At 40.3% G+C, this 16,287-nt stretch overlaps 1 protein-coding gene across 2 annotated transcripts in view; it reads left to right on the forward strand.

The window, feature by feature from the left end:
• Positions 1 to 16,287, forward strand: part of oprl1 (opiate receptor-like 1) — a 187,641-nt gene that overhangs the window by 122,890 nt on the left and 48,464 nt on the right. Inside the window, exons 2-4 of one of the 2 annotated variants that reach the window (XM_020928430.2) lie at positions 6,328 to 6,415; positions 8,497 to 8,679; positions 11,299 to 11,389. In XM_020928430.2, coding sequence (XP_020784089.1) covers positions 6,328 to 6,415; positions 8,497 to 8,679; positions 11,299 to 11,389 — 362 coding nt within the window. The remainder of the gene's footprint in view (positions 1 to 6,327; positions 6,416 to 8,496; positions 8,680 to 11,298; positions 11,390 to 16,287) is intronic. The other variant, XM_055166402.1, reaches the window with a different exon arrangement.

A 16,287-nucleotide genomic window follows, 5' to 3' on the forward strand; every position in this document is an offset into this window, starting at 1 on the left:
ATTAACTTGAATTTTTGGCCTTGTGTTTACTTCTGCTTTACCGGGCCCAGAGATAGAAAAATAGAGATAGATAGAGAGAGACAGAGAGAGAGAGAGAGAGAGAACAGATAAGAAGATAGATAGACAGATAGAAGAGACAGAAAGATAAGATAGGAAGAGATAAGAGATAGAGAGAAATAGAGCTAGAAAGAGAGAGAGCAAAAGAGTTAGAAAGATAGAGAGAGAGAGAGAGAGAGAGAGAACAGATAGGAAGATAGAGAGGAAAGACATAGATAGATAGATAGATAGATAGATAGAGAAGAGATAGGAAAATAGATAGGAAGAGATAAGAGATGGAGAGAAATAGAGCTAGAAAGAGAGAGAGAGGGGGAGAGAGAGAAGAAATAGGAAGATAGAGAGAAGAGACAGAAAGACAGATAGATAGGGAGAGATAAGAGATAGAAAGAAAGAGATAGATAGAAAGAGAAAGAAAGAAAGAGAGAGAGAAAGAGAGAACAGATAATAAGATAGATAGACAGATAGAAGAGACAGAAAGATAAGATAGGAAGAGATAGAGAGAAATAGAGCTAGAAAGAGAGAGAGGAAAAGAGTTAGAAAGATAGAGAGAGAGTGGGAGAGAGAGAAGAGATAGGAAGATAGACAGAAGAGACAGAAAGATAGATAGAGATAAGAGATCGAGAGAAGTAGAGATAGATAGAAAGAAAGAGAGAAATAGAGACAGACAGACAGATAGATAGCAAGAGATAAAGAGAGAGGAGAGAGAGAAAAAGAATTAGAAAGATAGATAGATAGATAGATAGCTCCCTAGATAGAGAGAAATAAAGATAAAAAAGAGAGCACAGATATAGAGAAATATAAAAACAGCGAGAGAAATAGAGATAGAGAGAAATAGAGATAGAAAGATAGATACATAGAGAGATATAAGAGACAGAGAGAAATAGAGAGAGTCTATGAATAAATAACTTTGCTTTCAGAGTTTTTGACCCAGAAAATATAAAAACGTGTTATTTACTGACAAGTGTTTATCTGTCAGTTTTGTAGTTCATTTGAAACAATGTATTTTTTTTTTTCACTTTTCTCATCACAAAAATACCCGGGGTTGTGTTTTGTTTCAGTCACACTTGTTTGAGTAATTTAGCGATCTCTTCCGGGCACCGAAACACGACGCAAAACAACTACAACACGACGAACTTGACAAACCTGACGCGACGTGCAGTCGTTTCATTAGAGGGATGCACTCTGATTGTGTTGCGACAGCGCTCTGAAGGGGGAGTGACTTAGCGCACAGAGCAAAGGCAGGGGAAACTCAATCTGAAGCGAACTGAAAACTGAAAGCAAAACTTAAACATGTTAATACGTTGTTTTCGGCGAATATAACATTTTCAAAACAATAAAAGGTAGCACAGTTTACATTCAGTATTTCTATTATTATTATTTTTTTTATTACCGTCGTTATGAGTTTGATCTGTGAAGATAGTCTGCGGTATTTTCAGAGGGAAGAGCCGCGAAAGGGTCAGTTGTAAAAAATATGAAAGAGAATATAAGTTGTGTGAGTTTGCCTGGTAACAACGTCGAGTGTAGAACATCAAAGCTCCAGAGCGAGGACGTGGCTGGGAGCTGAACCGCCTGACACCGACCTGGAAACGAAAAATAAAATACAAAATACCTTAAGGTCAAATACAGTGAATATGAAAAGCTCGTTTGAAAAGGTTTGCGCTGGTCCTGACTTATTCTTCATGTACCTTACGCATTCTGAGTATCCTAATTATTCACATTCTTGCAGGTTTGTGTAACTTTTCTGGTGGAGAGTCTATCATGAGCTTGTGTCGATAGAGATTGTTACATTTTATAACTCAATAATTCCTAGAGAAATAGGTATTCTGACTGTGAGCGGGGATCTGACCTGTAACTTGGTCTGGTTTGGTCTCCATGAAGATAGAAAGATTTAATGCCACACTGTGAAAAATCTGGTTTTAAGTTGAAAACCGAATGAACGAATGACAACACAAACGGTGGAATAGCAGTGGAAAGATTGCGGCATTGCAATGAGGAGTGGACCTATTTTATGGATACGTTTAGAGAAAGTGACTTTTATAGATTTCAAAAGTGATGCTGAAAGTTGATTATAAAGTGGAAAACAGCGATAAGGAGAGTGAAACTTAACCTCTTTGACCAGACCCTTTCCTTTGAACACCACGTTAAAGGTGGTACAGAGGATTTTTTAAGGGAAGAAAAATACAGCAACAAGAAATACACCACCTTCCTCCTCCACAGCTCCCTCAGTAGAAACACCCTCTCCACTCCTCCCGCCTCCTTACTCGAGAAATTACGTTTGTTTACAGCCAGTGCGCGTTCAGAATTACTGTTGAAGTGACCTGTCTAGACGTAATTTAGCGACCGACGTGTCAGTTTTTAGACCCTTTGTCTGCTTCAGTCGCTTCAGGAATCTTCAAGAATCACCTCAGTTTGGCTTTGCTCCTTTTCTCCTTCTCTTCTTCTTTCAGCGACCTCAAAAACAGGCTTTCTTTCGCAGCGAACTGGTCGTGGATTCTCGTCCGCCATCACAACAAACTTGTGCGAATTGTGAGGAAGCTACAATTTGAAAAAGCTTCTAAGAACCGCTACATAAACCACGTAATCCACCGCACGTCGGCGAGTGAGTTACACTAGAAATGTAGGGAGTTTGATTTACAACCTAACAGCCAATAGATAATGAGGTAGTTTTGTTATCTATTGGCTGATGTTTATCTGGCCTCACTACGTCCACAGTTGATAGATTTTCATTCTTTTTTTCTTTTTTGGTCATCATAATTACAAGGCTGCTGCGTCTCTGTAATGGTGTTTTAAACTTTCATTGACAATTTGAAACAAAAAAAAAAAAATCCTCCATACAACCTTTAAAGACATCACTAAAACCGCCTTCTATCACCTCCGAAATATTGGTCGTCTCTGCCCATCCCTCTCCCCTCAGTCTGCTGAAACCCTCATCCATGCTTTTGTCACCTCCTGCCTCGACTACTGCAATAGTCTGCTCTACGGTTCACCCTCCAAACTCCTCAATAGACTCCTCCCGTGAACACATCACCTCCTCCCGTGAACACATCACCCCTGTCCTCAGAGAGCTCCACTGGCTCCCCATCCCCCAGCGCATTCAGTTCAAACTCCTCACCATCGTGTACAAGTCCCTCCACAACCTGGACCCCACCTACCTCTCTGAGCTCCTCCACCACCACACCCCCGCCCGTGCCCTCCGATCAGCTGATGCCAACCTCCTGTCTCCCCCCGCCAGGACTAAACATAAGACCTGGGGGGACCGGGCCTTCTCCTCTGGAACTCCCTGCCCAAACACATCAGAGACTCATCCACACTCCCCATGTTGAAAAAAGCCCTGAAAACCCATCTCTTTAAAAAAAAAACCTTTCATTAACTGTCTTTTCTCTTGTTTGTCATTATTTGTCTTCCCATGTAAAGCGTCTCTGGGTACCTTGAAAAGCGCTATACAAGTGTTATGTGTTATTATTATTATTATTATTATTATTAAAAAGGTGAGAATGCCGATGACGCATCTGTATGGAGTCCAAACTATCGGGGCTTTATACTCAATTATGGACCAAAATTGCCCCGAAATCTGGATGTTGCTCAGGCACGTCCTTTGAAATATTTCAGTCTTTTTTTTTTTTTTAAGATGCAATGTATGACAGAATTGCTACAGAAACAAACACTTATGTGGAGCTCTGCGCACGAGAAAGTAGTCTCATTTTCAGTGAGCTGTTATAAACCTGTAAATGAGTTGGATCACATTTAAACATCCAGAAATGAAGAGCTCAGAGTCTAAGGTTTCCAGAGATACCTTTAGTTTTGTTTAGTTTAGTTAAGTTTAGTTTATTGTACTTATTTAGTGTCATGCACCATTTAATTGGTGCCTAGCCTGCATAGGCTTATAAGACACATAAAACAATAAGCAGACAGATCACACATCACACATAAAGTGTCCTTTTACGGAGGTCCCAGGCTTTCAACACAAACTGGGCCAACTTAAAAACCTTACATTTAAACAGATACTTCAGTCTCTCCTCATCAGACACAGCAAACCAACAATAAGACACATTAGACACAACTGACAGCGCAGGTCATGATACAAAGGACAGTAAAACAGAAAATGCATTTTATTTTCAATGTCCTTTAAGTCGCACAGAGCACAAGTGCGCTCCTCCTCTGGGACTGATTGGAATCGTCCTGTCTCCAAGGCCAGAGGCAGAGTCCCACACCTCAACTGGGCACATAATGACCTCTGACCTCTACTCAGGTTCAGGGTGACATATGGCTCAGGTCCAAAACAGTCTTTAATTAAGATATATGTTCTTAATTTTGGTTTACATAAAATTTCATTGTGCCACTTTTGTTTCTGCTTATCAAAGTAAATGTTCCTCACTTGTCTGACTCTACAGATTAACTTATTTCTGTAAATAAACTGGAGATCTGCAATCTCAAACATTTTCTCAATCTCTCTACTCTAGAAGGATTTATGTAACAGACTCCAATTAAATACATGTTTGGTTAATCTTGTGTCTGGCATATTAACCAACCTATTCCATTCCAACCGCACCATATCACAAATGTGTCTCACTTCACATGGTTCCCAGCCCATATCTCTGTACAGAGCAAGTTTAGGTGCCTTTTTGTGCACGCCTAAAAAGCCACACCAAATATGTCTGTGTTTCAATAAATTTCATGAGTGTAAAAATCATTTATAATCACTTGTGTCCATTTTCTTTTATGCAATTATGCTCTATGGGAAGCCCTAGTAGCATCCAAGTGGGAAAGAGTTAAAGGAGAGGAGCTGCTTTGTTTTATTTGAGTTCTACACATTATCAGTCTGGGATGGCGCTTGGTGAAAGTGACTGAAAAACACTGAATGTCAAGACAATTATTTACATCTGACTGGTCGAGGCATCACCACAGCAGAACAAGATGAACATTTCTCTGTCCACAAATGCACAAAACACTTAGCTTCTGCACGTTTTTCACAAATAAAATCGTCTGTATTGATGCTAAAATAGGCTGAAGTACGTCATATGCTCGGGTGCTTCGCCTTTGGCTTCTGCACAAACCTCAAAACGGATTTTCGTCTCACAAATATCGTGAGAATCCGTCCGGTTGTTCTAGGTTACTGCTCTGTCCCTCGTTGTTCGACAAGTACGTGAACAAATGCAGACTTTATCTTTTATTTTGTGCTAAATGCAGACAGGAGGACGTGGAGGAGAATAAAGAATGTATGAATATTCAAGGGCGCAAACTTTAGCTACACGATAAATGCCTCCGTGAGGAACAGTCCACGCACAGCATGTTAATAAGTTCAAATAAGACTCATTACAGAATGAATTAGTTGTGCTCAAAATACACAGAATCCACCAGGCAAACAGCAACAAAGAAGAATAAAATGCTGATATGGATTTAATAACAACATTTAGACAGTTAATGAATCTTTAATTTTTTGTGTCTCTATCCGGGGCAGCTGTATCAATGTATATCGAGGAGTATCTTTTGGCGAATTTTTTGTGACCGCACTACAATTGTGTTGCTTATTTAGTAGAAAAGAAACTTGTCACTGCAAAAAGCAAAATCTAGTCAAGTTAAGATGACTTGAATTAAGAAAGTTTCATCATTATTTGAGTAAATTTCACTTGAGAGGTAAAATTACCTGCCATTGGAACAAGACTTTTTGTACTTAAAATATGAAAACACATCTTGTTACACTTAAAATAAGAAAAACAACTTTTTGCACTTAAAATAAGAAACAAAATCGAATGTTGCTTGAATTAAGAAACACACACTTACTCCATTGGTAGATAATTTTATTTGTCAAGTTAAATCGACTCAAATGAAGTCAACTGTTCTTAATTTAAGTCATTTAAACTTATCTAGATATTGTTTTCCCAGTGTTTATATAATACTCTTGACATATTCACTGTTTTGATGATTAAAACAGATGAATTCCACATTGACTTTACACAGTTAGTGGTTTAAGAAAGAAATAGAGTTGCTGAAATGCAGTTGCTTCTTAAAAAACAGCAATATATCACAGAGTATAATGTATAAAATCTCCATAATCGTATGTATCACCATGAATTTATGTTAAAGACCCAATATGGATCAAATTTTGGCAGCTGGCGAAAACAAGTTGGACCAAAATATCACTTTCTACCAATATTTGAATGTCTTTGTTGTCGTCAGTTCTTATCTAACTACATTTTCAGACTTCATCGACCAAGACTGCATGTTTGTGATGTTCACTTCTTTGAATTCTCTTTCTTTTTGTTTTCTCAGATACACCAAGATGAAGACAGCTACTAACATCTACATCTTTAACCTGGCACTGGCCGATTCCCTGTTTCTGGCAACGCTCCCTTTCCAGGTGAGAGGTTTTATTTTATTTTATCTATTAAATGCCTCTTACGATGATGGCATGTGTAGTTTTATGATATCCTCTGTGAACTAATGCACATTTTAACTTTACTTTTATCAAATGGTGAGAGTTATTTTGATCAGCATTTATCTATAAAGTCACTTGGCCAAGATTAATTTGCTATCTACATTTGTGTATTAGTGTTACCTCAGTTGTAGCCACAGCTGCCCTGGACTGACAACTTCCAATCTGCACCAATGGCCTCTCCAAGAACCACAAATTATTCACACACCATGTTGACACAAGCAGGTTGTTGTGTTGAGTCTTGCCCAAGAGCACAGCATCACACATTTGGAGTTATAGGATCAAACTCATTAAAGTGCACATGACAAGTTTACATGTTTTTAAATATTACTCTGTTTGTTGTCACTTTTACCTCATCTCTAAAAAGGAATTTCAATGTCAATGTCGTCCGCTCACACACGTCCATGCAAATAGCAGGGACGATTTAGAGCAAGTCGCAGATTTAGTAGACAGTTTTAAGATTAATTCATTCATTTAAGATTAGGCGATGAAGGTGGTGTCATGAATCAAGATGAGAACATTAAGAGCAGACAAATCAGACACCTTCTTTCGCAAAGGACACTCCTGCCAGTGTTAGTAACGGGTTTCATTGAGAGTGTAACTAGGGCCACTCCCTGCGATCTTTGGTTCTAAATTCGGTGCTATAATTGCAAGCCCAATGAGCTTCATTTGACTGGAGCTGAATACTCTGGGTGATCCATGAGCTGCATTAGGATACTTGATGTGACGCCCATTTTCGGCATAATCACTTTTCTTCCTCCAAAATTCACCCCAACTGTGCACAAATATGATTCTATAAATTACAGTTTTAGAATGACGTGTTTCATTTTATGGTTTTATGGTATTTAAAAAAAAAAAAAAAACACTCAAATGTCCTGCGGTGTGACTATAGCACTTTTCTTAAAAAAATAAAAAAACTGTATGAGACAGATCATAAAAGTATTTGTATAAGAGAAACATGTGTACATTATATGATTATTTGAGATTCAGGAGCTGGAAAACGCCTCAATCTCCACTCCAGCCAACCCCGGCTTATCTGAACCACGCTTTCAGATACCCAGAAGTTCTATTTGTACGGCCGAACCCGACAACACCGTCCGTGTCAGCTCCCCCCTCCCTCTAACCCGTGTTTTTCATCCATCCTTCAATCCGAAGACGTCATCTTTAAGAAGAGGGGTTCTGATTCAGCTGGGTGACCATTTTGGATTGGAGATTGTACCCCCATCCTGAGTCTCCCCCCCAGCCATCAAATCTTTCCAACGTCATAATAATAAACATCTTTATCGTATTCCATTGTTGGGCGTGGTCCTTGCCAGTGAATTAATAATATTACACCTTTACTGTTACTTTAAATCTAAAAAAAAAAAAGATTTGAGCAGTTTTATGCTGTAATCCAGAGGGCGTCCTGTGGCGTGACATGAAAAATTACAGATTTAAAAAAACACAAACACAAAAACTAGAAAGAGCTCATCTGTCATTTATGCACCAGGAAGAGCTCTGGGGTTAAATGTTTAAGACACATAACAAATTTAATCAGGATCATTTTCTTATTTTTATAAAATCCAGCTTTTCTGAAAAAACTTTGAAGTGCGATGTGCCAGTGTGACGTCCTGCGGAGTGACAGTAGTATTTCATGTGAAGAATACAATTCTAGCTAAGATGGGACAGTTACATAATTACTGAACCAAGCACTACAGACATATTAAATGATTTATTTGAATATTTTGACATTGCAGATTTGTAGTGAGTGTCCTGCAGGGTGACAGGAGACGTCACACCGCAGGACATGTTCAAATGTCTCAAATGAAAAGAGTTACACATTTGTTTTCTGAAAATATTTTTAGAAATTTGCTACAAAGCCATGTCACACCAAAGGACAAAAAAAAAACAAAAAAACATTAGCGATACCCTCAAAAACCTCCTCCATGCTCTTATAACATACATTTATAAACTACATCTACCTCAACTTCTCAACACTGATATATTTTCTGTACATTTTTTCCCAGGGCACAGACGTTTTCCTCGGATTCTGGCCTTTCGGGAACACTCTGTGCAAAGCGGTGGTGTCCATAGACTATTACAACATGTTCACCAGCACCTTCACCCTCACCGTGATGAGCATGGACCGCTACGTGGCCGTGTGTCACCCCGTCAAAGCCCTGGACATGCGGACGCCACACAAGGCCAAGGTGAGGCAAGCTGCACATGCAACAGTTAGATTTTCGGAGATAATTTCTTACTTTCTGCTTCACTGTAAAGCAGCAAAGCACCATGGTCTATGTAATTCTGGCTTTGTTTGTGTGTTGCTAACCTGAAAGAAGGCACCTGATTGTTCTGATATTAAAGGTTGTATGGAGGATTTTTTTTTTTGTTTCAAATTGTCAATGAAAGTTTAAAATACCATTACACAGACGCAGCAGCCTTGTAATTATGATGACCAAAAAAAAAAAAGAATGAAAGTCTATCAACTGTGGACGTGTTGAGGCCAGATGAACATCAGCCAATAGAAAACGAGGCTCCCTCATTTTCTATTCGCTGTTGGGTTGTCAATCAAACTCCCTAGTGTAACTGACTCGTCGGCGCGCGGGGATTACGTGGTTTACGCAGCGGTTCTTAGAGGCTTTTTCAAACTGTCGCTTCCTTGCATTTCGCACAAAGTTTGTCGCGACGGCGGACGAGAATCCACGACCGGTTCGCCGCAAAAGAAAGTCGGTTTTTGAGATCGCCGAAAGAAGAAGAGAAGGAGAAAAGGAGCGAAGACAAACTGAGGTGATTCTTGGAGATTCCTTCCACCGATGGTGCGACTGAAACAGACGAAGGGTCTAAAAACTGACGCGTCGGTCGCTGAATTACCTCTAGGCAGGAAACTTCAACAGTAATTCTGAACGCGCACGAGGACTGTCGCTGTATTTCTCTTCCCTTAAAAAAATCCTCTATACAACCTTTAATGTTTATATCTTGATTTAAGGATGAAATAGCAAAATAAAAACACCAGGATTGTACAGAAGAAGTTAAAACAAACATCTGAAGGCCAAAATGATGAGTCTGACAGCAATAGGTTCAGAGAGAAGGGCAAGGATTTTTAATACAAAGTGAATTAAAGAGTCGAGGGAGCCAAATTGCATGCTTGCTTCCGAGTTGAAATGTGGCGACTAGTGGGCAGCTATATCCATTTATATACTGGCTCTGTCCCTAGTGTTTTAGCCAATCACAGCAGACATTTAGGTGTAGCTGTACCTAGTGCCTCTGCTCAATTTCATTTCTCTCCAGCGACTAGGTCAGGAAGAACCCCAGAAGTTGTAGATCGCGCAACGACCAATCAGTGAAGAGCTGTGAAGCCATGACGTTAAACTCGAGCGTCCGTCTGGGTCCTTTTTGTGGTACAGCACAACAGTAAATAAAGCGGTCGAGATGGATGTAGACGAAGACAGACATTCTGTGTCAGCAACGATTCCCGAGATCGAGGATTTAAAGCCGAAATAAAGAGAATGTTTGGTGAATTTTATCAAGGGGAAAGACGTTATTGTCCTTCTTCCTATGGTATTTGGCGCATTACATACATCACTACCAAATAGCAGCATTTGGTTAAATAAAAAAAGTACCCGCCTACCGTTGAGCGAACGAATCCTAATGCTGCAAGGTCAGACGGCTGATGAATCAGGCTAGCTGTACAACTAAATTAACAAAACAACATTTTTGGCAAAGTAAATATGTAACATCATACATTCATTTTTTTGTCCTTGCTCCTTCATTAGCGATTGACAATACTTTTCTATCTTGCATAAAAAATAGAGCTGAGAAAAGACAAAGGAACAGGCTTCAAAAGAGTGTCACCAAAATGCATCTTTTATTTATAACGCTGCCTTTATAATAGATGAAGCCTGAAAATGAGAAGACAATGAAAATTAATGACACCTTTTACTCTGCACCAAAAGCAGATCTGCAGGAGTCGCATGCTTAAAATGTATTATGAAAGTTTGAAAACTCAATCTTTGTTTGATAATTATATAATATGAAATATTGTAACAGTCTACAATATTAATGTGATATTATGAGCTCATGGTTAATGCTACATCCCAGACGTTTAATAATTAAACATACACTGCCGGTCAAAAGTTTTAGAACACACTGTTTCCAGTTTTTGACAGAAAATTATTCAATTTTATTGTGTCACTGCACTCTGAAATGAAAGCATAGAACAAATAAGCAATTCGAATTGAAAAAGAAATCATGGAATCAATTTATAAACCAAAACATATTCTAAACTTTCGGTTCATGAAAGTGTCCACCTTTGGCAGATTTAACAGCTGAACACACTCATGGCTCATTCTTTTTACAACAGAAATTAAATATTCTTCAGAAAGTTCTTCCCAAGTCTTAGATACAGAAGTTCTTATAAATGTGTGGCACTTGTAGGTTGTTTGACTTTCACTGTTCTGTCCAGTTCATCCCAAACCAGCTCGATGGCGTTTAAGTCTGGAGACTGTGCTGGACACTCCATGTTTTCAAGCTAAACCATCTTGTTCTTTTTTCCTGAGGTAGTTATGGCAGAGCTTGGACTTGTGTTTTGTATCTTTTATCTTTTTTTTACCCTCTGTCTGTTCAGTTCTTATCTTTGCACCATTTCGAGCTCTTCATTGGACTTGCACGACTTGAATTGCAAAAAATAACTGGAAAAATGAGGATGTTCTAAAACTTCTGAGCAGTAGTGTTTATATTCAAGGCCCTGCTCCTCTGTCAATTTCCTTATATCTAGAATGTGTCCATATATAATAATATAAAAGCTGTTGTCTGTTGTGTGAATCCAGGTGGTGAACATCTGCGTGTGGGTGCTGGCCTCGGCCTTTGGAGTTCCTGCCATGGTTATGGGCAACGTGGAGGTGGAGCACAACGGTGAGTGTGAACACAACAACACTTACAGTACACCGCTGTTATACTGTGGAGTTATGGGTCTTGGTTATTGGGAATCACTGTTAGTGCAGTGTTCTGTCGGGCAAGACACTTCAAAAACTTTACTATGAATGTGGAGTGAGCGTGAGTGTTGGTGGTGCACATTTTAAATCACAATATTCCTCTAAAACAGTGCTTCTCAATTATTTTCTGTCACACCCAACCTTGGAAGAAGAAAACTTTTCTCGCACCCCCACTCCACAGAACCACTCCCAAACATGGACGAATCGCACCGTCGCCTACATACGAAAGCAAACGTTTTAGTCACATCTCCAAAGCGACTCCCGGTGTGAGATAGTATTTTGATCCCCCATAATATATTTGGCCCCAGGTTCAACATACCGCTATAGTAAAGTGAGTAAAGTAAGAAAATATTGGAGAACTTGGAGAACGAAGTAAGTACAGAGCAAGTGCCAGTGGCAGTGAAAGTGATTAAAGATTACTCAAACATGCATGAATCACTCCAAATACAACTTCGAGAGTGAAAATGAGAAGAGGGAACAACGAACTGAAACGTCGATTTTGCATAATAGGTGTTAGGAATCATGACGTTAAAGGTTGTATAGAGGATTTTTTTAAGGGAAGAGAAATACAGCGACAGTCCTTGTGCGCATTCAGAATTACTGTTGAAGTGACCTGTCTAGAAGTAATTCAGCGACCGACGCATCAGTTTTTAGACCCTTCGTCTGCTTCGGTCGTGCCATCGCTGGACGAGATCTCCAAGAATCACCTCAGTTTGGCTTTGCTCCTTTTCTCCTTCTCTTCGTCTTTCAGCGACCTCAAAAACTGACTTTCTTTTGCGGCGAACCGGTCGTGGATTCTCGTCCGCCGTCACGACAAACTGTTCGAAAAAGCCTCTAAGAACCGCTGTGTAAACCACGTAATCCCCGCGCTCCTACGAGTCAGTTATACTAGGGAGTTTGATTGACAACCTAACAGCCAATAGAAAATGAGGGAGCCTCGTTTTCTATTGGCTGATGTTTATCTGGCCTCACTATGTCCACAGTTGATAGATTTTCATTCTTTTTTTTTTTTTTTTCATCATAATTACAAAGCTGCTGTGTCTCTGTAATGGTATTTTAATCTTTCACTGACAGTTTGAAACAAAAAAAAATCCTCCATACAACCTTTAATCTTTCTTTAATCTTTTTATATATACCGTATTTTCCTCCAACCCCATAAAAAAACGAGCACGTACCCCGCAATCCAGAGCGCTCTATACACGAATCCACTCGGGTGTCCCAGCACGAACTTCAGTAAACTACAAAGCCGCACCACCTGCAGCGCACGCAAACACGCACGGAGCAGACAGCGACCGCGCAACGAAAAACACCCGCAGCCACACTCATCACTCCACGCCGACGAGGAACGGAACGGAGGAACGAACCGAAAAAGTGAGTGCAATGTGCCACTTCTAGACACAACTGAGTCACTGCGAACACGCCGACAATCCAGCGGTCCCAGACAGCGCCCTCCCTACACGCCACAACTGAACAAAGAGTCACCGTGAACGCGCCAAACAAAGTCCCACTGATCCATCCAGCTGTTGTGTTTCGTTTAAGTCCGGTGTGGTTTGTTTGTGAAGAAAGTTCGAATATAGACCATTTAATGACAGTGCGCCTTATAATCCAGAGTGCATAATAGCCTGTAAAATACGGTAAATACCAAGTCTTCAGCTAAGTCGCTCACTCCCAACCTTCTCCTGACTGCTGTTGTCTTGTATAAAACCTTACATAAATAAAATTATTCTATTGGAAGTGAATGCACAGAACTATAAAGTAACTATGCGTATCTTGAAAGCACTGTATAAGACGCATTATCCTTTTATTAACTCCCACTCTGGAGCTGCAAACACCTCTCTCTGACTGCAAGTTATTCTCCATGAAGTACCTCCTCGTGTTTTTATAGACCAGAGAGCTTCTCCAAGTGTAGCATTAGCAGCTTTTGTGTTTAGCTCATAAAAGCACTTTCAATTTCAGCGTTTGCACATACAGGCCCATTGCCATCTGCGGGGCATTTTATTCAACCACGTGTCAGGGTAGGCGGTATTCCCTCCGCACACTAAATGATAATGCACTAAATGAAATACACGAGCTTCAGGGCGCGAGGCAAAAATAGAACCAAAAATGCAAAATTGGAGACTTTGCTTCTTAGCTTAAAGGTGGGTTGTGTAACTTTTCTGGTGGGGGGTTCGTCAGAAATCGTGGGTGAACCAGGACTAAACCAGAACTGAACCAGGGCTGAACCAGAACTAAACCAAGTCTAAACCAGGGCTAAACCAGGACTAATCTTGGACTTGAGAGAGCCCCGTGAGGCATGGAGCTCTTCGCCGGTCCTTTCCCCTGCGGTCACCCAACGGTCTACACGGGCGCACCTCTGGGCTCGTCCTGACGTTCAGTCCTGGTTTAGTCCTGGTTTAGTCCTGGTTCAGTCCGTAAGGGTCAAAATTGGATGAAACATGAAATGGCCATTATCTGCTTTTTCCATTATCCATTTGAAAAACAAAAGCGAAAACAAAAAAAAAACTAATCGTTATCCGTTTTATCATTTTGGTTTTGGAGACAAATAATGAAGAAAACTGTTCTATTTTTGCTTTTATTTTGAAAAAACAAATAAACGAAGGATACATGGATTGTAGTGCTGTAAGCTGCTTCTCTCCCTTGTTGTTTTAGGCTTAATCTGTACTGTGGAACATTCTAGACAATGCAATACATTTACATGCAGACGAACACCTCAGTTCCGTAGTGCACCTTTGAGTAAGAGCTTGTAAAACAGTTTGAAATGCCAGAGTCCTATTTATGTATTTCATCAGATATTTTTTTATTTTTTTCATCTAAACGTGAAGCAAAAAGCGTATTGAAGATCGTGTGAGACTGGAGCTAACACCTGATTCCACGAGCTGTGTGAATGGAGTCATTTTCCTCCTCCACGGGCCTGCTTATCTAGTCATTCTGAGAGTTTGCAGCTGGGGCGCTTTTCTGTTCACGCATTTTATGTCGAAATAAATCTCCATGTTCACATCTGGCACTTCTATGAATACACATAAAGATTCATGGTTGAGATATTAAAGGTGCCATACTAATAAAACTAGCTTTGACAGTGCTATAATATATGATAGATTTGTATTACCAATGAAAAGTACAGTCCAGGAAAGTCCTCTGTGTTTATGCAAATTCGACTTTTTGGAGCGTTCTACCATGTTATAACGTTTCCTCATCAAAAACGTCTGTTACAAGGTTTTATTTGTTATCCATGCATGTTTGAGTAATTTTGTGATCTCTTCCAGGACAGATTAAAATCCTCCTCACAAAATTCAGCCCGCAAGACAAGTCACCCACGCACCCACACGACAGTTTTCCATAAATCTACGCAAGGATGATGCAAAACAATACACTACAACTTCACAAACCTGATGCGATGTGCAGTAGTTTCGCGGATTGTGTTGTGACAGTGCTCTGAAGGGGGAGTGACTCAGGCTACGTTCAGACTGCAGGGCTTAATGCTCAATTTGGATTTTGTCTGTGAAATCAGATTTTTTTGCGAGGTCGTTCACATTTCCAATTAAACGCGACTTGTATGTGATCTCCAGTGTGAATTTTAAACGCCCCAAAAGCGTCCCGCATGCGCACCGGAGGACACGACAACGTCACACACAGCGAGCGAGGAAAAGCGAGTGTTTATGGAAGTCGCCTAAACATGGACCTGGAGATTTTAAAGTTGCTCTCGTACCGGAGTCAGAACATGTACACCTTATTTGTTTCAAGAAGCAGACAGAGAAGGAGAAGGACGAGGTTTTTGGCCGTGGCGTTTTGTGGGACAGTGGCAGCAACGTCCGTAGAAAGGATTGTGCGGGTGCAGAGTCGCAGCCAAGAGTGATGGGATTGCGATGTGTTTTGCTGCTTCACTGACATGGAGTTCAGACACAATTTTCGTATGACGAGAAGAACGTTTGTGTACATTTGTGAGTGTCTACTTATACTATTCTCGCAGGAGGAAACACACCTTCGTCAATCTGCTCGTTGATGACGTGTAGGTGGGATTCAGACTGAAGTCGCATGTCAAAAGATCAGATATTTATCGGTTTTAGGAGCACATATCCAAGTGGCCTGGGTCACATTTGAAAAAATCGGATCTGTGTCTTTTAATGACATCAGTCATTAAAAGATCAGATACAGGTCACATAATGATAATGATAATGATAATAATGCACCAGTTTTATATAGCGCTTTGGACACACACACCACATTCATACTAAGCAATGAGGGTGAAGTGTCTGGCCTATGGACACAACAACAGTTTTTTTAAGATTGGTGCCCCACTGTGGCACCTGATTTTCCCAGTGTCTCCCATCCAAGCACTAACCAGGCCCGGCCTTGCTGAGCTTCTGAGATCTGACAGGACCAGGATTGACAAGCTGATATGGCCACATAGGGGTGAAAAAAACGGATTTGGGTCACTTCAGGCTGCAGTCTGAACGTTGCCTTAGAGCTGCCACGTTCCAAATAGGAAGTGAACATGGGTTAGGGTTAGGGCTCCATCCACTCTGGCTCCGATCGCCACCATGTCATTGGTCTTAAAACATTTAGTTCAGTAGAAATTGGCAATTTTGAGGCTGAAATTATCAAAATTATTCTGGTGAAGGTGTATGGAGTTCAAAAACACAATGAAGGACTTCCTGTATTACAAAGTGTGTTAAACATGAGTGAATGAAACAAAACACAACTCCAGTATGTTTTTCATGAGGAAACATTATAGATCATAACATGGAGTAATAATGGGCCCTTTAAAGCCCTCGCTCCTTCACTTGACTCTGATTACTCCCTGATGACTCCTCTCCACACACACCT

Source organism: Boleophthalmus pectinirostris, unplaced genomic scaffold (assembly GCF_026225935.1).
Source record: "Boleophthalmus pectinirostris isolate CB_2022bp ecotype Guang Dong unplaced genomic scaffold, ASM2622593v1 HiC_scaffold_8, whole genome shotgun sequence".
Taxonomy (NCBI): domain Eukaryota; kingdom Metazoa; phylum Chordata; class Actinopteri; order Gobiiformes; family Gobiidae; genus Boleophthalmus; species Boleophthalmus pectinirostris.